The sequence below is a fragment of the Bison bison genome, unplaced genomic scaffold, assembly GCF_000754665.1.
Source record: "Bison bison bison isolate TAMUID 2011002044 unplaced genomic scaffold, Bison_UMD1.0 scf7180017864259, whole genome shotgun sequence".
NCBI lineage: Eukaryota > Metazoa > Chordata > Mammalia > Artiodactyla > Bovidae > Bison > Bison bison.
The window spans coordinates 2,624,324-2,647,857 of NW_011494831.1; the positions used below are offsets into that span (position 1 = coordinate 2,624,324).

Genomic DNA, 23,534 nt, shown 5'->3' on the forward strand with positions numbered 1-23,534 from the left:
CCATCGTGATTATCTGGGTCATGAAGATCTTTTTTGTACAGTTCTTCTGTGTATTCTTGCCATCTCTTCTTAATATCTTCTGCTTCTGTTAGGTCCATAGCATTTCTGTCCTTTATCGAGCCCATCTTTGCATGAAATGTTCCTTTGGTATCTCTGATTTTCTTGAAGAGATCTCTAGTCTTTCCCATTCTGTTGTTTTCCTCTATTTCTTTGCATTGATCACTGAGGAAGTCTTTCTTATCTCTTCTTGCTAGTCTTTGAATCAGCCATAGGTATACATATATCCCCTCCCTTTGGACTTCCCTCCCATCTCCCTCCCCATCCCACCCCTCTACAGAGCCCCTGTTTGAGTTTGTTAGCCATACAGCAAATTCCCATCGGCTATCTATTTTACATGTGGTAATGTAAGTTTCCATGTTATTCTTTCCATACATCTCACCCCACCTCCCCTCTCCCCATGTCTATAAGTCTATTCTCTGTGTCTATTTCTGCATTGCTGCACTGTAAGTAAATTCTTCAGTACCATTTTTCTAGATTCCATATATATGCATTAGAATACAATATTTATCTTTCTGTTTCTGACTTACTTCACTGTTTAATAGGTTCTAGGTTCATCCACCCCATTAGAATTGACTCAAAGGTGTTCCTTATTATGGCTGAGTAATATTCCATTGTATATACATACCACAGCTTCTTTATCCATTCATCTGTCGATGGACACCTAGGTTGCTTCCATGTTCTAGCTATTGTAAATAGTGCTGCAGTGAACAATGGGATACGTGTGTCTTTTTCAATTTTGGTTTTCTCAGGGTATATGCCTAGGAGTGGGATTGCTGGGTCATATGGTGGTTTTATTCCTAGTTTTTTTAAGGAATCTCCATACCATCTTCCATAGTGGCTGTATCAATTTACATTCCTACCAACAGCGCAAGAACATTCCCTTTTCTCCACACCCTCTCCAGCATTTATTGTTTGTAGACTTTTTGATGATGGCCATTCTGACCAGTGGGGTGATATCTCATTGTCATTTTGATTTGCATTTCGCTAATAATGAGTGATGTTGAGCATCTTTTCATGTGTTTGTTAGCCATTTGTAGGTCTTCTTTGGAGAAATGTCTGTTTAGGCCTTTTCCCCACTTTTTGATTGGGTTGTTTGTTTTTCTGGTATTGAGTTGTATGAGCTGCTTGTGTATTTTGGAGATTAAACCTTTGTCAGATGTTTCATTTGCTATTATTTTCTCCCATTCTGAGAGTTGTCTTTTTACCTTGCTTATAGTTTCCTTTGCTGTGCAAAAGCTTTTAAGTTTAATCAGGTCCCACTTGTTTACTTTTGTTTTTATTTCCATTGCTCTAGGAGGTGGGTCATAGAGGATCTTGCTTTGATTTATGTCATTGAGTGTTCTGCCTATGTTTTCCTCTAAGGGTTTTATAGTTTCTGGTCTTACAGTTAGGTCTTTAATCCATTTTGAGTTTATCTTTGTGTATGGTGTTACTGCTACTGCTAAGTCACTTCAGTCGTGTCCGACTCTGTGTGACCCCATAGACGGCAGCCCACCAGGCTCCTCCGTCCCTGGGATTCTCCAGGCAAGAACACTGGAGTGGGTTGCCATTTCCTTCTCCAGTGCATGAAAGTGAAAAGTGAAAGTGAAGTCGCTCAGTCGTGTCCGACTCTTCTCGACCCCATGGACTGCAGCCTACCGTGCTCCTCCGTCCATGGGATTTTCCAGGCAAGAGTGCTGGAGTGGGGTGCCATTGCCTTCTCCGATATGGTGTTAGGAAGTGTTCTAATTTCATTCTTTTATATGTAGCTGTCCAGTTTTCCCAGCACCATCTATTGAAGAGGCTGTGTTTGCCCCATTGCATATTCTTGCCTCGTTTGTCAAATATAAGGTACCCATAGGTGCATGGGTTTATTTCTGGGCTTTCTTTCTTTTTCCATTGGTTTATGTTTCTATTTTTGTGCCAGTACCATAGTGTCTTGAGGACTGTAGCTTTGTAGTATAATCTGAAGTCAGGAAGGTTGATTCCTCCAGCTCCATCGTTCTTTCTCAAGACTGCTTTGGTTTCCTAGTGTGTGGCGGATTCATTTCGATATTTGGCAAAACTAATACAATATTGTAAAGTTTAAAAATAAAATAAAATTTAAAAATTGAAAAAAAAAAAAGACTGCTTTGGCTATTCGGGGTCTTCTGCGTTTCCATATGAACTGTGAAATTTTTTGTTCTAGTTCTGTGAAAAACACTGTTGTTAATTTGATAGGGATCGCATTGAATCTGTAGATTGCATTTGGTAGTATAGTCATTTTCACAATATTGATTCTTTCTACCCAGGAACATAGAATATCTCTCCATCTATTTATATCATCTTTGATTTCTTTCATTAGTGTCTTATAATTTTCTGTGTACAGTTCTTTTGTCTCCTTAAGTAAGTTTATTCCTAGATACTTAATTGTTTTTGTTGCAGTGGTGAATGGGATTGATTCCTTAATTTCTCTTTCTGATTTTTCATTGATAGAATATAGAACAGTTTGTCAATTTCTATCAACAGAATTATGCTGTGATTTTGATTGATATTGCAATAACTCTGTAGGTTAATTTGGGAATAATTGATAATTTTATAATATTGAGTTTTCTAACCTATGAACATTCTTTATTATCTTTAATGTTTGATATTTTTCCATGTAGAGACCTTGCACCTCTTCAATTAGATTTATTCATAAAAATCTGATATTTTTAATGTAAAATGGGAAAGGATGTCTGAAGGGTTTTACCTAACAACACCTCTGACATCAAATGAGAAGTTTTTTTTTTCTTCCTAAAATCACTTCTCCAACTCTCTGGGATCAACTGGGTGTTCCATAATGCAGTTTGATTCTGACATTAACTCCTGAAATAGCACAGACCCCTCAGGCTCAGCCCTACAAACTGCCCCCTATTTTGGACTCCCACTCCAAAGCCAGTACTTCTGACCAGCTGGCTATAAATTAAGTTTCCCACAGCCCTCTTCTCACATTTGATAATTTGCTGAGATGGCTGGTGGAAGTCAAGAAATCACGTTACTATAACTAGTTCACTAGAAAAGAGACAGGAACAGCCAAAGGGAAGAAGAGATTCTGGACTGGAGAGGGGAAGGGCATAGAGCTTCCATGCACATCAGCCTTTCAGCACCTGGGTTCATCAGCCCTGAAACCTATCCCGGAGGGGTTGAATGGCAGTTTCATTAAGTAGGCACAATCGATTAAATCATTGGCTATTGATGACTTTGGAGGGGGGTGCTGTGCTAGGTCTTCCTTGCCGCATGCACACTTTCCAGTTGTGGCTAGTTGCCCTGTAGCATGTGGGATCTTGTTTTCCCTCCCAGGGATCAAACCCTCATCCCCTACATTGGAAGGCAGATTCTTTACCACTGGACCTAATGAATAACTCAGTCTCCAGGCCCCTCTTCCCTTTGCAGAAGTAGGAGAGGGTGAGGCTGAAAGTTACAACAGTTTTATCACTCTGGGGATTCCAGGAGTTTTAAGAGCTCTGTACCAGGTATGGGGGTGGGGGGTAGGGTTGGGGGACAAAGCACAAAGGTCTATTTCCCATTGTACCATAGAATTTTTTTTTTTATTTCCTTTTCTATTTGTTTGTTGCAGGTATGCAAAAATACAATTGATTTTTTTTATACCAATCTTGAATTAGGGACTTTTAAAATTCACATTTAATCCCAAAAGATTATGTGTAGATTTTTCTCTGTGCAAAATCATGTTGTCTCAAGCAGTGTTGGCCTTACCACCATTTTGGATGAGTCCTGGAAGCCTCCCTTTAGGTGTGGATTTCCCACTCACTAAGTGACTGGCTCCGATTCCTAAATCTCTGCTTCCCCTCCCCTGAAGCCTGAGCTCAGTTCACTGCTTCTGTCAGCTCCTGACCTCCCACCCCAACTCCTGGGCCCTAGGACCCTGCACTGTCTTCCTTTCCTCAGGCCCTTCCTGATACCCGTGGGAAGAACTTTATTCTGGAGTAGTTGTTAGGGTGATTTCGGAGTCACACAGACCATTTACTAAAGATGCCATCTCTGCACATTCCTGCAGCAAATGCTGGGCCCTTGAGTGGGGCCAAGAAGTTAGGGTGTGGGGTGTTCTGGGTGGGGTTGGGGGGAGTATTGTTGTTAAGTCGTTGTCCGACTCTTTGTGACCCCATGGACTGCAGCACACCAGGCTTCCTGTCCTTCACTATCTCCCAGAGCTTGCTCAAACTCATGTCCATCAAGTCGGTGATGCCCTCCAACCATCTCATCCTCTGTCGCCCCCTTCTCCTCCTGCCTTTAATCTTTCCCAGCATCAGGGCCTTTTCTAAAGAGTTGGCTCTTCCTATCAGGTGGCCAAAGTATTGGAGCTTCAGCTTCAGCATCAATCCTTCCAATAAATATTCAGTTAATTTCCTTTAGGATTGACTGATTTGATCTCCTTGCAGGAGGGAGTATTAGCCAGCTCTTTTTCAACTCTTGGCTGTTCCCTGCACCTCTAGAAGAGTTCACAGAGAGGGAGGAGAGTGAAACTGTCAGCTGAGCTAATCCAGAGATGTCTGGACAGATCCAGAGGGTCTGAGACGCTCTGAGAACAGAATTGCAGAACTGAGATTCTTCTGTAGCCAAAGACCACCAGGAGGAGGTCAAGTTTTACCAAACCATGAAGAGTCTACATTGTGGAGAAGTAGCAAGAGCCCTAGTACCAGAAATCACGCATAACCCCTGCCAGGTGACTCCGAAGGATAGGGGTTGGGCATCACTTCCAGACTTGTATCTGCTCAAGTTCTGCTGTCTGCAGGGCCCTGAACTGAGAGGATGCTGAGAGAGGTAACAGAGCAAGAGAAAAAGCCCCTGTTTCATGGGAATCTGCTCACTTAACACTCCCTAAACCTGTGTTTTATCTTTTATTAACCCCACTTTAAAGATGAAGAGTGCTGAGGGTTACAGCATTTACGTAGCTTGCTCAGAATCTCCCCAAATTGGTGGCAGACTTCCTGCCTCTCTTCTATAACTCAAAGGTATATTTCATTCTAAAGTCCTTGGTTCTTGGAGCTTCTGCACATGTGGCTTTGCCTGGTGGGAATGTTTGATAGATTCCTGAATTTCAAGGTCCCCAAAGTGATGGCCATTCCAAGAGGTATGACCTGGATTCAGATTGATTCATTCTTGGTGAATGTGGAGAGGCTGTGGCTGTTTGAGCCCCCTTCCCTCCAAGTGGGCACCAGCTCCCTCCTAGATCTGTGACCTACTCCAGAACCTGTGAAAGTAACCAGGAAAATTCTGCTTCCAGAGCAGAAGCAAAAAAGAGAATGCCATGTTCTGATGCCATGAACATATTCAGTTCTGTGGATAGATGAATGATCCAAGCATTCAAGACACAAAACGTGTCTTGTTGAAAGTGACCTTTATAGCTGACACAAGAGCCTACTGAGTGTCTTTTGCACACACACCCCCCACCCACATACACACACAAACCCATTGAGCTATTTTGAGTCACATCAGATATAAAAGTATTTGAGTGGGTACCCCAACTGTGTCTTCCATCACATGTGGTCCCAGCCTAGGGCTCCCTGAAGGCAAGGCCAGAGCAGCACTTGGAAGGGTCAGCGCTTTGCCTCTTGGGTCTCCAGTCTCTCTCACTCAGATCTGCATGCCCATGTCACTCAGAGCTGTTGATGGAGCTTAGTAGGGCTTTAGGTGGTGGTGGTTTAGTCGCTAAGTTGTGTCTGACTCTTGCGATCCCATGAACTGTAGCCTGCCAGGCTCCTCTGTCTATGGGATTCACCAGGTGAGAATACTGGAGTGGGTTGCCATTTCCTTCTCCAGAGCATCTTCCCAACCCAGGAATCGAACCCAGATCTCCTGCATTGCAGGCAGATTCTTTACTGACTGAGCTATGAGGGAAGCCCCTTAAGGCCTTAGGCAAACCCCCAACTGCAAAGTAAGGGATGGAGGTTTGACTGCAGGGGATGTTTTGTATAGTCAGAGTTCTGAGACCAGAGAGAAAGGAGCCCAGGCGGAGCTGGGCTGTCTTTTCCCCCTAAGATAGTGGCCCTCACCCTCCCCAGCAGTGCCCTTGGCTCAGGGCCTTTCCAGAATTAGGGCCAAGCACCTGGGGACCACGAGGGTCCTTTTAGCTTGGTCCCTGACTGGGCAGCATGCCTGTGAATCAGCAGCTTGCCTTTCTGTGAAGGTGCATGTCACATTGACAGGTTTGTTTTAGAACCATCCTGGGACAAACCCGAGTTGACTGTGATATAAAAGAAAAAACAAACAAAAACCTTTAATGCACAGTTGGATTCAATTTGCTAATTTTATTTAGGATTTTCTTTTATGTTCATAAATGAAGTTGGTTCACATTTTCCTTTTCTTGTACTAGTCTTATCTGCTTTAAGAATCAAGATCATGCTTACTTCATAAATGCGTTTGTGGGCTTTCCTCCCTCTTCCCCCACCCCCCTTTTAGCTCTTTGACGGTGGAATGATATTTGTCCTGTCTTTGGATCTTATAAAAACACACCCCCAGAGTCTGCGTGCTCGGCAGGGGACTTGGCGCAGACAAGAAAACAGACACCTCTTTTCCATGTTTGTAGTCTGTGTTGGCTTATTTATGGGGCTCTTGCTACTTCTGGGACCTCTCTGTGGGGAGCTAGCCCATTCCCCCAAGGAAGAGGCCTGCGAGGTGGGGTAGGGGGAGCCTGGGCTGGTATGGGCGGGGGGTGTGTGCCCAGGAAGGGAGCCTGGGCTGGTAGGGGTGGGGGTGTGCCCGGGAAGGGAGCCTGGGCCCCCAGCACGCGCTGCAGCCCCCTGTGCTTCCCTGGGGCCAGGCCCCCTGTGGAGCCGGAGCTCAGCCTGAGCCTCCCCATGCAGGCACCATGTTCCGCAAGAAAAAGAAGAAACGCCCCGAGATCTCGGCCCCACAGAACTTCCAGCACCGCGTGCACACCTCCTTCGACCCCAAAGAAGGCAAGTTCGTGGGCCTCCCCCCACAATGGCAGAACATCCTGGACACGCTGCGGCGACCCAAGCCCGTGGTGGACCCTTCACGCATCACCCGGGTGCAGCTCCAGCCCATGAAGGTGAGGCGGGCGGGAGGGCGGAGGGTGGGGTTCAGACCATCCCTCTCCAGGGAGGGCAGCTGGCAGGACCACCCAGGCACCTGAGGAAACGTGACAACCAGCTATCAGTTACCTTGTTTTCTTTCCCTGCTAATCAGCCTCTTCTCTTCTCCCTAGGGAGAAGGAGTCTGGTTTGAAGGGGGAGGGGTATCCCAACCCACAGGGTGGGAGGGTTGCCAGATTTAGCAAATAAAGATACAGGAGGCCCAATAAAATTTGAGTTTCAGATAACAATGAACAATCTTTAAGTATGTCCCAAAGCAATATTTGGACCTGGGGCTCTCACAGACCAGGGGGATTACGTTGTGTAGGTCAGGACACAGTGTGATGAAGATCCTCACAGGGATTGGGGTCAGGGCCCTGGCGGGGTTTGGAGGGCACAAAGCCCATGTGTGTGGAGGAAAGCGTTGGCCTGGAGCCTCTCCCGACAGAGAACTCTGCATGCCCCCCAAGAAGACCACAGATAGAGCTGGAGAATGGCAGTGAGCTCCAGGCAGGGTCTGAAGTCCCACCAGCTCCCCAGGCTCAGCCACCCACACCATCAGGCATGCTGGATTAAACACTGTGGTTACTCACCTGTCTGCCCTGCCAGACTGTGGAGCTCTTGAGCCCATGAGAATGAAGCTTCTTCTTTTATGCCCACCCCAGCACAGACCTGGCCCTCTGTGAGCCCTGGTAAGGGACTGAAAAATTAAGGAACAGGTAGATGATGCAGCAAGCAAGGTCCTCAGGTGTTCCTCCTCCTCCAGGCCCCCCTCTCTGACCTGACCCCCACCCTCCACCATGAACAGGAGGCTCACCACACTCTTCCTCCACCCCTCCCGCAGACGGTGGTGCGGGGCAGCTCAGTGCCTACGGACGGCTACATCTCCGGGCTGCTCAACGACATCCAGAAGTTGTCAGTCATCAGTTCCAACACCCTGCGCGGCCGCAGCCCCACCAGCCGGCGGCGGGCACAGTCCCTGGGGCTGCTGGGGGATGAGCAGTGGGCCGCTGACCCGGACATGTACCTTCAGAGCCCCCAGTCTGAGCGCAGCGACCCCCACGGACTCTACCTCAGCTGCAACGGGGGCGCACCAGCAGGACGCAGGCAGGTGCCGTGGCCCGAGCTGCAGAGCCCACGGGTCCTTCCCAATGGACTGGCCGCCAAAGCACAGTCCCTGGGCCCTGCCGAGTTCCAGGGTGCCACACAGCGCTGCCTGCAGCTGGGCACCTGTTTGCAGAGTTCCCCAACTGGGACCTCACCCCCTACAGCCACGGGCAGGCGTGGGACCAAGACTGCCAGGCATGGCCCCGAGGAGGCCCGGCCACAGTCCTGCCTGGTGGGCTCAGCCGCGGGCAGGCCTGGCGGGGAGGGCAGCCCCAGCCCTAAGACCCAGGAGAGCAGCCTGAAGCGCAGGCTGTTCCGAAGCATGTTCCTGTCTGCCCCGGCCACGGCCCCTCCAAGCAGCAGCAAGCCAGGCCCTCCAGCACAGAGCAAGGTAGGTCAGGCCGGGGCCCCTACTCTCACCAGGGTAGGCAGCTGGGCCCACTGCATCCACTGGGGACACAGGCCCTGCCCGCCTTTCCTGCTTACATGGTCAGGTTGGGGGAAGGCAACAGATCATCAACTGAGGATTCTACCCTGAACCAGCTGAGCGCTCCTTCTCCAAAGGCTTAGCACATGTGCGTCAGAGGTTGCAAGCCAGGTCACTTTGCAGGGGCTTCTGAGGGGCTCCAGTATGCCCCAGCTGATACTCCTGCTTTCTGGAATGTGTCTAGGCAGACCACACAGGGAGGCAGGTATGCCTCCTGAAAAAGCAGCACTTTTAACCACAAGCCCAGACCCTCCCCTGCGTCCAGTGACCAGCAACCCCTACCCAGGCCCCAGAAGAAGTAGGTGCTCTAGGACTTAGGGGGCAAGGTCTCTCTGGCTCTCTCTCTTCTCAGACCTTCTTTTGGCCTCAACCCCCTGCTTCTCCCAGGGCTCTCCTGAGGTCAGGCACAGCCTCCCTGCACTACTTCTCCCATAGGCATTCAGAAATGCCCTTCTCTAGTGAGGATTTCTTCCTCCTCACTCCCTCCCTTCCTCCCCTCCTTCCTGCCTACCCTTTTTCTAGTGGTTGCTGCTCTGTTTAACATTTCTATAATTATTTTTTTCTCATATTGTGTGCCCTATGAAAAGTTAGAGGATTGAATTTGCCTGGGTCTGGGAGCATCAGGAGAACCAGCGTTCAGCATGTGTGACAGTATCAAATGCACACATTTTTCTTGTTAAAAAGGAAACAGTGAATGGAGCCCTAATGGTGACATTTCTTGGCAGGCAGAGAAAGCTTTGGCTTCTTCCATACCGTATGACATGCCGTCCGTGCTGACAGTAACATCCTTTCCCATTTGGCAGATGAGAAGACTGACTCAAAGAGTCAGCTAGGGGTGGGGGGCCCTCTGGGCTCACACCTCCTGCTCATGAAGGCCTTTTCACAAAGGCATCTTTTAGCTTCTTCCTAAGGGACAGGCAGAAATGAGCTTAGGCCGCAGCATGAGCTTGTTGCTGTTTACTTGCTAAATCGTGTCCGACTCTTTGCGACCCTGTGGACTGCAGCCCATCAGGCTCCTCTGTCCATGGGATTTCAAACCAGGCAAGAATACTGGAGTGGGTTGCCATTTTCTTCTCCAGAGAATCTTCCAGACCCAGGGATCGACGTGTCTCCTGCTTGGCAGGCATGTTCTTTAGCACTGAGCCACTAGCAAAGCCCACGAGGGTTATAGGTCAGATCTAAGAAATAACCAGCACAGCAGCCTGAGTGACAGAGTCTCCCCTCCCAGATGGTGCCTCTGTGTCCCGCATGAGCGTGGGGGACAGCGGGGTTGGGAGTGACCTGGACCCTCAACCCCTTCTAAGTTGCTGCCAGCCAGAGGAGGTCTGGGCTTCGTGCCCTCCAGCCCCCACTGGGACAAAGGACAGTGGGCTGGGATCCCCTACAGGGCTCGGTTTTGGGGAGGAATAGATGAGATGTGGCTTGATATGTCATGTGAGAAAACATGAGTGCCTGTGAGCGGGTGGAGGGGTTTGGAAGGCTGTGTCCCTGGGGAGACATTCCCCAGAAAACTAAGGAAGGAGCAGGACAGTGCATACCACCAGAAAGTGCACTTAGAGGGTCTTGAGGGAGCAGGGAGGTGGTTTCAGGGATTTGGGAAAAAGGGGGTGTCAAAACTGGCATGCATGGCCCAGAGCTTCCTCCTGCACCCCACAGCAGGGGGCCAGGCCATCCCCCATCTCTGCACACTTCACCAGGCACCTACTGTGGGCTGCTGCTGCAAGGGGTGCAGCGTCTCCCCTGTACCTGTGGAGGCAGGTGGCACTTGTCTGGCACTCAGAGACACCACAGTTCGCAATCTGGCCCCCTGGGCACACCCTTCTGGACAGATGTTCTCAAGCCAGGCTCCTAAAAGGCAGGGCCAAGACTGCCCCTTAGCCACTCTGGGTCCAGGCTTCTCAACCTTGTACCACTGACATCTGTAGATAATCCTCTATGGTAAGGACTCTCCTGTGTATCGAAGGATATTCAGAAGCATCTCTGACTGCTACCCTCTAGATGCTAGTAGCACCCCTCAGATGGGACAACCCCAAATTCCTCCAGACATTGCCAAGTGTTCCTCAAGGGAAAAAATCATCCCCAGTTGAGAACTACTGCCCTCGGCTCTTGTGCCACTTGGTCTGCAGTCACTCACTTTGACCAAAGAGCAAAAGAGGACCCAAGGAGGGACAGGAAGGCCAAGGAGGTAAGACAGAGCTTGAGGGATTTAGAAATGGCCCCACTTAGTGGCAGAAAGGCTGAGTCAGAAAGACCTCAGCAATCTGCAAACCTGGGTTAAATACCTGCTGTGTATCATGTACTCCATTATATGCCAAGGACTCCCAGTCAGACCACTGCATAGAGGTCAGAGGTCAGGCTGACCTGACCGGGGCTGAAGTCTGCTTCCTACTGAGTGACTCTGAGCAAATTACTTAACCTCTCCGAGCCTATTTCCTCATCTACAAACGTAGATAATAATATTACCCATGGTTTAATAAAACAATCCACAGGGCCATGAGCATTAAATGAGATAAGGCACTTAATGCCCTTGTTAAAGTGGTAAGCCCTCTGTAAATGGCTTTATTATTTCTTAAATATTATGAGATGGCCTCTGCCTGTGCAGCCCTGACAGAACAGCCTCCTGAGCCCACAGCTGGAGAGCTCGGCCCTGTTACCACAGCCCAGGAAGGGAACATGGGGCAGCGTTGTAACTCCACGAACGACTTTTCTTTCTAGTGGCTTCCTGCCCTGCAAGAGGCCTCAGTCACACAAGTAACTCCAGAATTAATCCAGAGTCCTTAATTAAGTCCACATTTTGTTGCCCTTTCGCTTTCTTGGAGTGGTTTAACAAGCTTCACCCGGTCCTTTCTGGTGGCTCTGTGAGGTAGAAGCTCCCTCCTTGTGGAGACAGGCAGCAAAGCCCACAAAGGGACACTTGGGACCAGACCCTGCAGAGGTGAAGACCAAGCCTGGCCCACCACCCCCGTGTCCTAGACCACATGGGTGCTGGCCTCTCCACCGGGTCCACCCCCTGTAACTTCGGGCCCTGAGCTCAGGGTCTCCATGGGGGCCTTGATGGCAGAGAGGAATGAAGCCCCCTCCTCAGCCCCTCTGCATGGCCTGTCCCCACCCTCCCCGTGTCCACACATCCTCAGAGCAGAGAGCTCATGCAAGAAGCTGAGAGGCCGGAAGGAATGGGAAATTGTCTGCCTTCCTTAGAGATCCAGGGTGGAGAGAGGTCAAGGGCCAAGAGGATAACGTTGAGGGCAACTTTAGGAGCTTTTCACGTCCTCAAGCTCCGCCCACACCAATGCTGCTCAGAGAGCACATTTTCTATATTAAATCCGCCTTGGCCAGCAGGCAGCCTTTTTACAGAGCCTTGGGCGCTGCTTCTGGGTGACAGGGCATGATACTTCTGTTCCTGGTTGTGGCCCCACAGCCTCAGTGGTGGCCATGCTCCCTGTACCCCTAGACCCAGCCCTCCCATGGGCTCCCCGCAGCCATGGAATCACAGAGCAGCTCAAATTACGGTTCAAGCTCCTCCCACCTCAAAACCCAGTGCTAGTGTGTTAGCTGCTCAGTCATGTCTGACTCAATGCAACCCCAGGGACCAAGCTTCTCTGTTCATGGAATTCTCCAGGCAAGAATAGTGGCGTGGGTTGCCATTTCCTCCTCTAGGAGATCTTCCTTACCCAGGGATCGAACCCGGGTCTCCAGGGCCTTGTTAAAATGCAGAGTCCCTGCTCTCAGAACCTACTGAGGCCATTCCCAAGGCCCAGGACTCTGCATTTTATCCAGCTCCCCAGATCAGAGGAAACTGGGGCTCAGAGAGGGGGACTGACATAGGATTCATGGCAAGACCAGAATCCAGGTCCTTTCCTGACCCTCAGCTGGAGGTCCCACTGCTTCACCACAACAGACTAGGGAAAGGCAGGTGAGGGTTGGGTACTGGTGGGAACATGGGACAGTCTACCTACTACACAGATGTGCTCCCCAGGCAGGGGTGGAGTGGTCTCAGCGGTCCCAGGAGGCGTTCCTGCTCTTTCACCTCGAGGACTGAGCTGAAGCCAGGCACGGCCTGCCTGAGGCTGGAGCACGCCCAGCGGGCACATGGGACTGGGGCTGGCAGAGCAGCCGCGGCAGTGGCATCGTGCACTTGCTCAACTAGGCCAGGCCAGGCCAGGGATTGGGGTGGGGGCTCTGAAGTCCAGGGGGAAGGGATGCTGAAGAGGTTGAGAAGGCTCTGGCTGAGCCTGGTAGGACCCAAGGCCCAGACTGATGCAGCCCAGCCCAAGCTGAGTGCTTGAGCAGATTCTCTGGAAGCTGATTCAGTTGTGAGGGTGAGGGAGGGCCAGCACCCTCTAGGCACCTAAACAAACCATCTATGAAATGGGCTCTGAGATGTTCTCAGAAGGTACCTGTGCAGCTCCTCAAGTGTCCCCCCAATAGGTCACTTTGGGGGATGGCCCTCTCCAGGTGCCCTTGGGTGATGTTGTGTGGTACTTTACCAGCTTCTTGAGGAAAACCCAAGGATGGGACCCTTTCTTGCTGTGGCTGCCAGGAGGGCTGGAGCTGTGTAGGGCTCACTGGGGGCCCAGTCTGCACTCAGTTCCACCTTTTCTCCCTCACTCCCTGCCAGAGATCAGAAACATGGGCCTGCTGCCCTCTCTTCCTTGTTGGGGGATACATGGGAGTTGCATGTATCACCCAGAGGGGCTGCTCCAGGGAGCCCTTAGGAAACCCTCTCACCCCAGCCCCAAGGCTTGTGTTTGGCCAGACCTACCCTCCTGACTCCACATCTCTCTAGTACCAAATCCTCAGTCCAGGGGACACCCAAGGACTGCCCCCCGCCCCCAGGTAACATGGCTGTGTAGCTCACAGCACAGACACACAGACTCCCCATTGTCAGGAATGAGCAGGACTATCAGACCTCGACTGGGGCCTTCCTTCCCTGCCCTGGGAGTCAGTCACAGCTGCGCTGCTGCATTTGCCGCCCTCCACCCCATGCCCAGGGCCTCTTCTGCCTACCTGAGCCCTTGGGTGAGAGAGACACAGCTGTGAATGGCTCTGACCCAGATTCCCTGTGCAGCCCCACAGCACAGAGTGGGGATCGCCTCCTGGTGGCCTCCCTGGGGTCTGACTGTCCATCACCCAGGGAAGAAATACCTAGCCCAGAACACTCCAGGGACCTGGCTTTGTCTTCCCAGGAGGGGCAGAGTGGATATAAACAGCTGTTTTTTTTTCTGCTCACCTGGGAACACTGGGGGTTGGCTTCTCAAGCAGGACTGTGGTTTGACTTCAGTTCCATTTGAAAATCTTTGCTTAAGGCACCTCCCACATTCATCTGATGCCCTGCCTGACCCTACACTTGTCCAGAGGTCACAGCGGCCACCCCCTGCTTCTGGGAAGGGTGCTCCAAGTGCTCTCACAGCCAACCTTCCTTCTGTTTCTTTCTACAGCCCAGCTCCTCCTTCAGACCGGCACTGAAAGGCGGCCCCTCCAGCCTGGTGGCCAAGGCCCAGTCCTTGCCCTCAGACCAGCCTGTGGGGCCTTTCAGCCCTCTGACCGCCTCGGATACCAGCAGCCCCCAAAAGTCCCTCCGCGCGGCCCCAGCCGCCGGCGCTCCTCCAGGCCGGTCTTCCCCGGCGGGGTCGCCCCGCACCCGGCATGCCCAGATCAGCACCAGCAACCTGTACCTGCCCCAAGACCCCGCGGTGGCCAAGGGCGCCCTGGCTGGCGAGGACACGGGCGTCGTGACGCACGAGCAGTTCAAGGCTGCGCTCAGGATGGTGGTGGACCAGGGTGATCCGCGGCTGCTGCGGGACAGCTACGTGAAGATTGGCGAGGGCTCCACGGGCATCGTCTGCCTGGCCCGGGAGAAGCACTCGGGCCGCCAGGTGGCCGTCAAGATGATGGACCTCAGGAAGCAGCAGCGCAGGGAGCTGCTCTTTAACGAGGTGGGAGGAGAGGGTGTGGCGGGCATGTGGCGGGTCAGTGATGGACCTCCGGGAGCACGGACGCGGGGGGAGAGTGCCGGCACTCAGGCATCCCCTCCTGCCCCCAGGTGGTGATCATGCGGGACTACCAGCACCTCAACGTGGTGGAGATGTACAAAAGCTACCTGGTGGGCGAGGAGCTGTGGGTGCTTATGGAGTTCCTGCAGGGCGGGGCCCTCACAGACATCGTCTCCCAAGTCAGGTGGGCAGCTGGAAGGGCGGGGCCCCGGCACTGGCTGCCCCACTGCTCCCTGGGCTCAGATAGCCTGGGTCCCAGATGATTGAGGTACCTGTCACATTGTCCTGAGCCATCCTCCCCACGCCCATCGGCTTGGGTAAACCAACCTGGGGGGTCTTAGGGGAGTGAGGAAGACACTGGGTCTCCAGGCTCGGCCCAGGCCTGTTTCCACCAGGGCTCTGACCTGACTCGGCTCCCCCACACATCGCCCAGGAGCTATGGGGCCCAGTATTGGGGCACCCACTCTGCTCAGCCCCTCTGCCCGGCCGCCCTGCCAAAGCTAACATTCTCTTTTGCTGGTGGCCATGCCTTCTACATCCAGGCTGAATGAGGAGCAGATTGCCACTGTGTGTGAGGCTGTGCTGCAGGCCCTGGCTTACCTGCATGCCCAGGGTGTCATCCACCGGGACATCAAGAGTGACTCCATCCTGCTGACTCTCGATGGCAGGGTAAGCCCTGCCCACCCTGGCACACCCACCATCCCCTTCCTGGCTCCCTCACCTCTCATTCCCTTTCCTCCCCCTCGCCCTAACTCCAGGTGAAACTCTCGGACTTCGGGTTCTGTGCACAGATCAGCAAAGATGTCCCTAAGAGGAAGTCCCTGGTGGGAACCCCATACTGGATGGCTCCAGAAGTGATCTCCAGGTCTCTGTATGCAACTGAGGTAACCACTCTCTCCAGCCCCCAGTCCTCCCAGAAGGGGCTTGGAGACACATGGTTCTTCTACTTGTGGTCCTCCCCAGAGCTTCCCACCAAAGATTGCCCCCAGTTCTTAGGTTCCCGCTTAGTCAGTCCTTTCCACTGGCCCTTTTTGGATGGTTCTTCTCTGGCCTATGACTTTGCTGCCACAAGCTGGCCCCCCAAATGCTCTCCCCCAAGCCCAAGGGCAGATAGGGGTGTAGCCAGGCTTCCCTGTGTGTGATGGCCTTTCTAAGAGAGTGGCTGACAGCTGTGACCTTGCAGCCAGTGGTCACTTAAGCAGGGCACTGGGCAGGTGGCCAGGAAGGAAGCCAACTCACCAGGGAGACCTGGGACCCACTGCTCCTCTCTGCTTGTAGCCTGCTGCTCACTACCAAGGGGCCAGACTCCGGCCAGTGGAGTCAGGGACATTCTCCTCTTGCAGGTAGATATCTGGTCTCTGGGCATCATGGTGATTGAGATGGTGGATGGAGAACCACCTTACTTCAGTGACTCCCCTGTGCAAGCCATGAAGAGGCTTCGGGACAGCCCCCCACCCAAGCTGAAGAACTCCCACAAGGTCAGTCAGCACACAGGTGTGATCCTGCAGGCCCCATTCTTCCTGAGGCTTTAAGGATCAGAGCCTGGCTCTCAGGCCCAGCTGCACCTGGGTGTGGAGCCTAGTCACAAACTCTTATGGTCACTCTGACAAGTTTCCACCTGCAGGCAATGACAGGAGCTGAAGAGAACAGAAGCAAGTTTGTGGCAAACCCTGATGTCCTGGAAAAGAATCTAGAGAAACTAACTGAGCAGGACCCCCCTCTACCCCATGTGTTGGGGAGCTATACCACAGCACATGTTCCCAGTCCATCACAGAGAACTGGCTTGCCCTCCCCGGCAGTGTATATCCTAACCACATCTAAACTAGTTTCCCCTTAAAGCCAATGTTCGTGTGTGTGTGTGTGTGTGTGTGTGTGTGTGTGTGTGTGTGTGTTGAACCTTTTCCTGTCAAATCCACCCAAACCCCCAGTCCTTACCTGTGGGTACCCCCTGCTGGTGGCCAGCTCAGCACAGAGCTGCAAAATGGCACTGCCATCTGGTGGCCAGAGTAAGAAATGTCCCAGAGGGTTGAAGCCGGGTGCCTAAATGGCAAAATAGACTGAAGCGACTTAGCAGCAGCAGCAGCAGCAGCAGGAGCCCAGCTGGATGAGAGGACAGACAGGAAACACTTTGAGACAAATGGTCCTTAGAGCCTGCACTCCTGACCCCTAGACTAGCAGATAGTTCTAATTGGCTAATTCCCCAGAGGATGCAGCTTTCTGTAACAGCCTAAGACTCATCCTTATCCTAAAATATTTCTCAGAATGAACCGAGGCAAGACTCCTTGACTTGTCAATGAACTAAGTCAATGAACCTTGACTTAGACTCCAAGGCATCGAGCAACAAAGGAATCTTCTTTTCAGGTCTCACTTTGTTCTTTTCTAGTTTTCAAAACACTTCTTCATCCCTGATCCTTTTTTTTTAATCTTCACTAAAGCTCTATGTGAAAGACAAAGCAAGCAGATATTATCATTAGCCTATTCTACAGATGAGAAAACTGAGCTGTAGAGAAAAGTGCAACTTGTCAAGGGATCAGGGATAGACCCAGAACTGGATCACTGGCACCTTTCCACAGTCTGAACACTGAGAGCCCTGAGAAGCAGCGTAGTAGGTGGGCTGTATTGGGAGCCCAGCTCTCCAGGTACCCTAATGCCATCGCTCAACAGCACTCCTCTAGGTGAACTGGCCACTCTTCCTGGACTGATGCTGATTTTCTTTGGTTGTTGTTTAGTCGCTAAGTCATGTCCCACTCTTTTGTGATCTCATGGACTGTAGCTTGCCAGGCTTACCTACCTGATAATCCAAAAAGTGCTAAGCCTGGGAGGAACCAGGAAGTAAGAAACAAGAGAACATAAGGCTTTCATATGACGGTGGAGCCAGGTAGATTGGGTCACCCCGAAGTGGCTACCAGCTATGGCTTCCTCTCACTGCCCTGCCTCCACAGGTCTCCCCGGTGCTGCGAGACTTCTTGGACCGGATGCTGGTGCGGGACCCCCAGGAGAGAGCCACCGCCCAGGAGCTCCTGGACCACCCCTTCCTGCTACAGACCGGGCTGCCCGAGTGCCTGGTGCCCTTGATCCAGCTCTACCGCAAGCAGACCTCCACCTGCTGAGCCCAACCCCAGAGTGCACCTGCCACCTGTGCCCACAGGCAGGGGACACTGGGCCGCCAGCTTGCCAACAGGCCTGCCTGCCTGTCTGCCTCACTCTCTCAGTATTCTCTCCAAAGATTGAATGTGAAGCCCCCAACCTACCCTCCTGCCCCTTAGCCCACTGGGCCAGGCCGGACCTGCCCCTCGGTCAGTCTCCCTCCCAAGAGTCCCCAGTTGCCTTTGGGATGATGGAGACCCCTTCTGCGGGATGACCCTTTGTTATTTGCACAGGGATATTTCTATGAAACATGGAGACCAGCGCTTCTGGCCACGGCGGCCAACACAGCAGAAAAGGCTGCTGTGGTTCTTTTATATATATATATAATGGTAGTTGTAAACGAGCATCCCAGGTCACCCAAGAGGCAGACTGCCTGTCTTCACTAGGATGCTTGCTGTTCTCAGCTCCAGCTCCAAACCCTGGGGTCTGAGAGGGCCACAGGGAAGGCGTTTATTGCCCGAATCCATCTTCCTCCCTTTGTGTCTGACTTCCTGAAGTTGCAGTTCCTCCTACACTGGCTTCCTGACCCACCTGTGATGACAACAGGCCCCTAGCACAGCCAGCACCCGAGTGTGAACAGCCTGCTCGGAGGATATGGGTGAGGGAGGGGAATTTTCTGGGTGAAAGAGGAAGGAGGCAACTAGCAGTAAAGGTGGTCTCACTTTACAGGGTGTGTGTGTGGCGGGGCGGGGGGGAAGGTCACCCATGGCTGGCTTCGGTGAGGCTTCTCCATCTTTTCTCCCGCTAAGTTCTGCTCTGAAGGTGACCTGCCTGGCTTCCTATCACTTAAGTCCCAGGTTTCTACCTGACCATGAAGAGGTCTCTATTGTCAAACATATCCCAGGTGCTTGGCAGTTTTCTCCTGTACCGTGGAGTCTGAGAGCCAGGGACCAGAATGGTGAGAGAACAGACTTTGTGAGCTTCATCTCAACAACCAGGTCATCAGGGACCCGCTCCTTTTTGTGTATGCGCGGGGGACCGGTTCATTTCAAAATCCTGGTCTGGGGGAGGTGAACCAACTCCCAGGGGCCATCATGTCACTGGAGTGGGCACCCCACCTGTGCAGACCACCCACCCCTAACTCCTCCTCATACACCTGTCTCCTTGTCCTCCCAGCCTTCAGGGCTGTTGTGAGACAGGGAATCCCAGGGAAGAACTCCAGGTGTCTGGACCCTATCTAGATAATATTTTTAGATTCCTCTGTCCCTAGAGCCCTGCTTCGGGGCAAAAAAAAAAAAAAAAATTGCAAGAACTTTTTTTTAAGGGTCAGAGTTTTAAAAAACAAAAGCATCTTCCCGTTTGTGAATTGTTTGCACTTGTGCCTGTTTTAAATTAAACTGAGTGTTCAAAACCTCTGGCCTCCCTGTTGTCTCTGGGAGTATAGCCAGGCTGTCTTCAAATTAGACACACTGTAGTGGGTGTCCAGGATGGTCCCCCTTCCTCCCTGACGTGAGTTCCCCAATGGCCATCCTGAGTCACAGAAAATCCAACTCTCTGGTGGCAATGAGGGCCGAGAAGGAGGGAAACAGGAAGTGAAAGGCCCTTGGGACTGAATGAGCTGAAAAATAGACAAAGCTCCTTCCCAGGGGAGAAGAACTCAACCCAGAAAGCCAGAGCCATGGGCCGTGCTTGCTGCCACCACGGGGGCTCTGGGGCAGCCACCAGGGATAGTGACCACTTTCTGGAGCAGCGTCTCCCGTTCCCCGTTTGCTTCTCCCACCCCCGGAAAGTCAGCTGCGGCTCTCCTCAAGATGTCTACAGGAAGTGGCCTGGAAATGCCTCTAGTGAGAAAGCGGTCTCTGTTTTGGTTCTTAGAAAGGAAGGAGACCATGAGGAGCTGTGAAGAGCACAACTGGAAATCAAGAAACTTGGGTCTTTAAACTTCTAGCTCTGACACTGATTCCAGCACTTCCTTCCTGAGGTCTCATCCTACCCTCTCTCTGTAAGGGTCACTGAAACCTCTTACCTAGGAGGAGCAAGTCCCACAGACTTTCTCCCCACAGCTCCTTACCGCAACCCCACCTAGACAGCTGCCCTGGTCTGAGGGTCCCAGTCCCACCAGCTCAGCAGCACCTGATTCTTACCTCCAGGAGGCAGCCGCAGTGGGCTGGGCAGAGAAGGAGGCTGAGAGAAGGCAGGACCTTCCCCCTCCCAACGGGAGCCCACAGTCAGGAGTGGTTGGCAAGGCAAAAAGACACCAGTCCTCTTAACTGAAGAACACTGGATTTATTAACTGTTTCCTTTGAGTTCTAAGAGTCCTTCCACTGCAGTGTCATTCCCAAAGCATGTGCATTGTGTCATTAGCTTCACACACAGACCAGTTCTGAGCTTACATCAGCTCCAGTGGCACAGGTGACTTCACAACAATGAAAGCAACAAGAATTTGGAAAAGCAAAATGTTTCGAAAAGTCTCTGCTAGACCAGAGTGAGCTCAAGAGGACCCCAGCCTCAATGTTCTGGGGCTGACAATGAGAGGAAGTTCAGGAGAGCGAATTGTGGTGAAATGTCAAAGTTTTGCACAGAGCTGGGCCAGGTAAGTCTGCAAGAACAGCAAGGCAGTCAAAATACACAATTTAGTTCAGACAGGAAAGATCTGCTGTGGTTTTTTAGAAACAGCACTTTCAACCATCAAACCCTTGGCAACTCCACAGAGAGGAGCGCTTGAAGTTGTTTACCCAATAAAGATGGCCTAAGGTGACCTTCAACCAGAAATCCCCATGTCAGTGACACGTAAAACATGACAGCACCTTCAACACAACATGCAACCCAGACCCACGTCTTCAATGTGGTATTTTGAAGAAGCCAAAATACTTATATTCTTACACCATTAAAAACGTCATAAAAATTAAACACAGTTGGAAAAGGATAAGTGAGCAAGCAAGGATCAGGAACAAAAGGAGTTTGCACTTGGCACATCCAATTACCACCCGCATCCCACCCCAGATCCTCTCCCTCTGGCTTTCCAGGTGCTTTTTCAGAACTTTTCAGTTCACCCGCCACTCAGACAGTGGGACTGAGGAGAGGCAGATATTTAGGGAGAGAAGAGTGGGGAAAGGGCAAAACACCCCAGAAACGAAAGCAAATCTCATCAGAAGAAAACAGTGCAGAATCAGTAGGCCCCACGGTTCAGAAATCACAAAGGACTGGTTGGAAGCTCCCAGTCTCTCAGAAGTCAGCAGGAGCTCTCCACATGCAGCCTTGGAAGATCTTGGGGTCCTAAGTGAAGGGTCTGGGCTCCTGCTACTCCTCATGCGAGTTTTTTGTTCATTGTCCCTCACTTCACTGCTGTGAAATGACTTCAAGTATCCGGATTTAACATACTACAAGAGGAAGAGGATTCCATGGGTAAGTGCACAGGAACGGAGAAGTACACAGCGGTGATTTCAAGCAAAACCAGAAGTCTGAACTCCGAGCCAGGGGCAACTAGAGCGCAGTGTTGCCACCAGGGGGCACCAGAGATCAAGTCCAGAGTCTGGGCCCTGGCGGCCTCGCAGACCCTGGAGGGGTGGAAGCCCTGCGCAAGCGTCTGACACCTACACGAGGCCGGCCTCTGATAACCCACCCCTCACCGCAGGCCCGATTTCTCATCACAGGTTATTCTCGCGCTGGGCAGTTTCCTTAGAGTTACTGGCGAGAACCCCTCCGTTCTGCAAAGATGAACAGATCGACGTCTTGAAAGGACCCCACTGCCGGCGGGTGAAGGGGCTGCAAACTCAACCTCTGGGGTTCACAAAAAACTCCCCCACGCACCGCTACCACGACCGCTGGGCGCGCGGGTGCGTGTGCTGCCGCTTCCGCAGGGCACGCGATTCGCCGGACCCTCCCGACCCCTCCCGCCCCCTCCCGCTTGGCTGACACAAAGAAGAGGGCGGGGGCGAGGAAGGAGGGGACCAAGGGCTAGGCCAGGAAAGGGCCTTTAACCACCTCTCCACAGTTGCCTCTGACTCACTAATCTGCCCAGTATTGAAGCTGGGCCGAGCCTGCGTCCCACGCGTTGGAGCAGAGGCAGGGGTCCTTGGTCTCGACCTCTAGCATCCATCATCTGCCCTGCCCTCCATTAACGGCCCAGCAAGAAGCAGGAACCGTTTAACAGCCCCCTTCTAGCTCTCGCCAGTTTGATATAATTTAAACCCGGACCTGAGGCTCGTGTGGGCTTCAGACTCCCTCGCGCCGCAGCCGTTTACCGTGGCAAACACTTCAGTCAATTATCCCCCTCGCGGAGCTTCTATTTAAAGAGACATTGTCAGGTTCTTAAGCCTCGGATCAGACCCGCTGCTTTCTGCTTCACATACAAAGACTCAAAACATGAGTTCTTTGAGGATTGGAAGAAATACAATTAAGCAAAGCCTTCGCAACCGTTCCACCCTGCGGGAGCACCCACGTGCGGGACGGGGGAGCTGGGAGGCGGTGGGGACGGGGGAAGGGCTGTGTTCTTTTCATTTCAGGTCTCCGAAAGTGAGGAAAAGTGAGAGGAAATCACTCAAGAGCCCAGAACTGGGCTGGGCAAGGGGAGAGGGGTGGGGCAGAAGACCCCACATTGTCAATGAAGTTGAATCTTTGGATCAGGCAGAGGGAGCTAGAATTACTCAGCTCCTGGTTCAAGGGACAACTGGCATTCCTCCCACCCCCAAAAGCTGCTTTCAGTGTCTTGAGGCAGGAGTTTCTCCCCAGAAAAACTAAACTTCCAGATTCCTTCCCTCCTGTCCAGAAGGGCTCCCCTTCTCCAATACTCCAGCGCTTAAGGGGAAGGGAGATTTAGGTGGTGTGGGGCGTTATTGTCAGCATCATTGGAGTTGGAGGGGGGAGACTAGGCCTTTGTTCTGCAGGTCAACTCATCTCTGCCTGGCTGATGAGGGTGTGAGAAAACCCTCCAAGGGGAAGGAAACCCTGCGGGAGCCGGACTGCACCTTAGCAAGGAAGGAAGTCCAGCTGGAAGGTTGTAGCCTATGGATCCAGTCTTCTACTCCTTGCTTTCACAACAGGAACAGCAAGCCTTCAGAGAATGTGAGACTTAGGAAGTATCAACAAGCACAAAAAAAGAAATGATAGGGGTCCCTTTCAGAGAGAGGGCTGAGGGAGTGAAGTCTCATCTCAGCAGTAGGGACGAGTTCTAGGCTCTGGGGGTGAGAAACTGCCAGGAAAGTGAGGGGCCTGGGAAAAAGAAATCCCAGTAGAGCAGAGATTGGAAGGTGGGGAGAGCAGGACTCAGCCTCGAGGCTATTTACCGCTGAGCGTGCAGCACCACGGCCTCCGTGCCCCCCTGCCAAGGCTGAGGCCCGGGCACCGAATGTGGCAGAGCATTGGGCTCTAATTCCTGGCCGCTCTCGGGCCCAGATGCCTCCCCGACCAGGCTGGGGATGTCTGGAGCTGTGGAGCGTCGGCGCAAACCCAAGCGGCCAGAGCCGGGATCGCCTTCGGGGTGGGGGCTAAGACCAATGGGGGCTTGCACTAAGGTTGGGGGTGCTCCCTCCAGCACCTCCTGCGACCGCCACCGCCCAGCCCCCGAGGACTGGGGCGAATGCGGTAGGGCCATCAGGGCTCCCGCTCGCAGTCGCGCCGCCTCCTCCTCGGTCACGGCGCCCAGCGCCAGGCTCATGCTCCGGCCCAGCTCCGGCCGCTCGCAGCCCTGTGCCCGGTGCCGACCGAAGCCCTTACCCCCTGAGCCAGCCTCGCCGCCGTGACCATGAC

The 23,534-nt window shown here is 52.4% G+C and overlaps 2 protein-coding genes across 2 annotated transcripts in view; one reads left to right on the forward strand and one right to left on the reverse strand.

The window, feature by feature from the left end:
- The window catches only part of PAK6 (p21 protein (Cdc42/Rac)-activated kinase 6), a 38,968-nt gene extending 19,771 nt beyond the window's left edge, over positions 1–19,197 (forward strand). Inside the window, exons 3-10 of the mRNA XM_010847942.1 lie at positions 6,882–7,090; positions 7,957–8,610; positions 14,145–14,642; positions 14,750–14,883; positions 15,242–15,368; positions 15,458–15,583; positions 16,043–16,177; positions 17,642–19,197. Coding sequence (XP_010846244.1) covers positions 6,887–7,090; positions 7,957–8,610; positions 14,145–14,642; positions 14,750–14,883; positions 15,242–15,368; positions 15,458–15,583; positions 16,043–16,177; positions 17,642–17,809 — 2,046 coding nt within the window. The 5' untranslated portion in view covers positions 6,882–6,886 and the 3' untranslated portion in view covers positions 17,810–19,197. The remainder of the gene's footprint in view (positions 1–6,881; positions 7,091–7,956; positions 8,611–14,144; positions 14,643–14,749; positions 14,884–15,241; positions 15,369–15,457; positions 15,584–16,042; positions 16,178–17,641) is intronic.
- Positions 19,198–20,057: 860 nt separating this feature from the next.
- The window catches only part of ANKRD63 (ankyrin repeat domain 63), a 4,060-nt gene continuing 583 nt past the window's right edge, over positions 20,058–23,534 (reverse strand). The window contains exon 2 of the mRNA XM_010848047.1: positions 20,058–23,528. Within this exon, the coding sequence (XP_010846349.1) occupies positions 23,068–23,528 (461 nt within the window). The 3' untranslated portion in view covers positions 20,058–23,067. The remainder of the gene's footprint in view (positions 23,529–23,534) is intronic.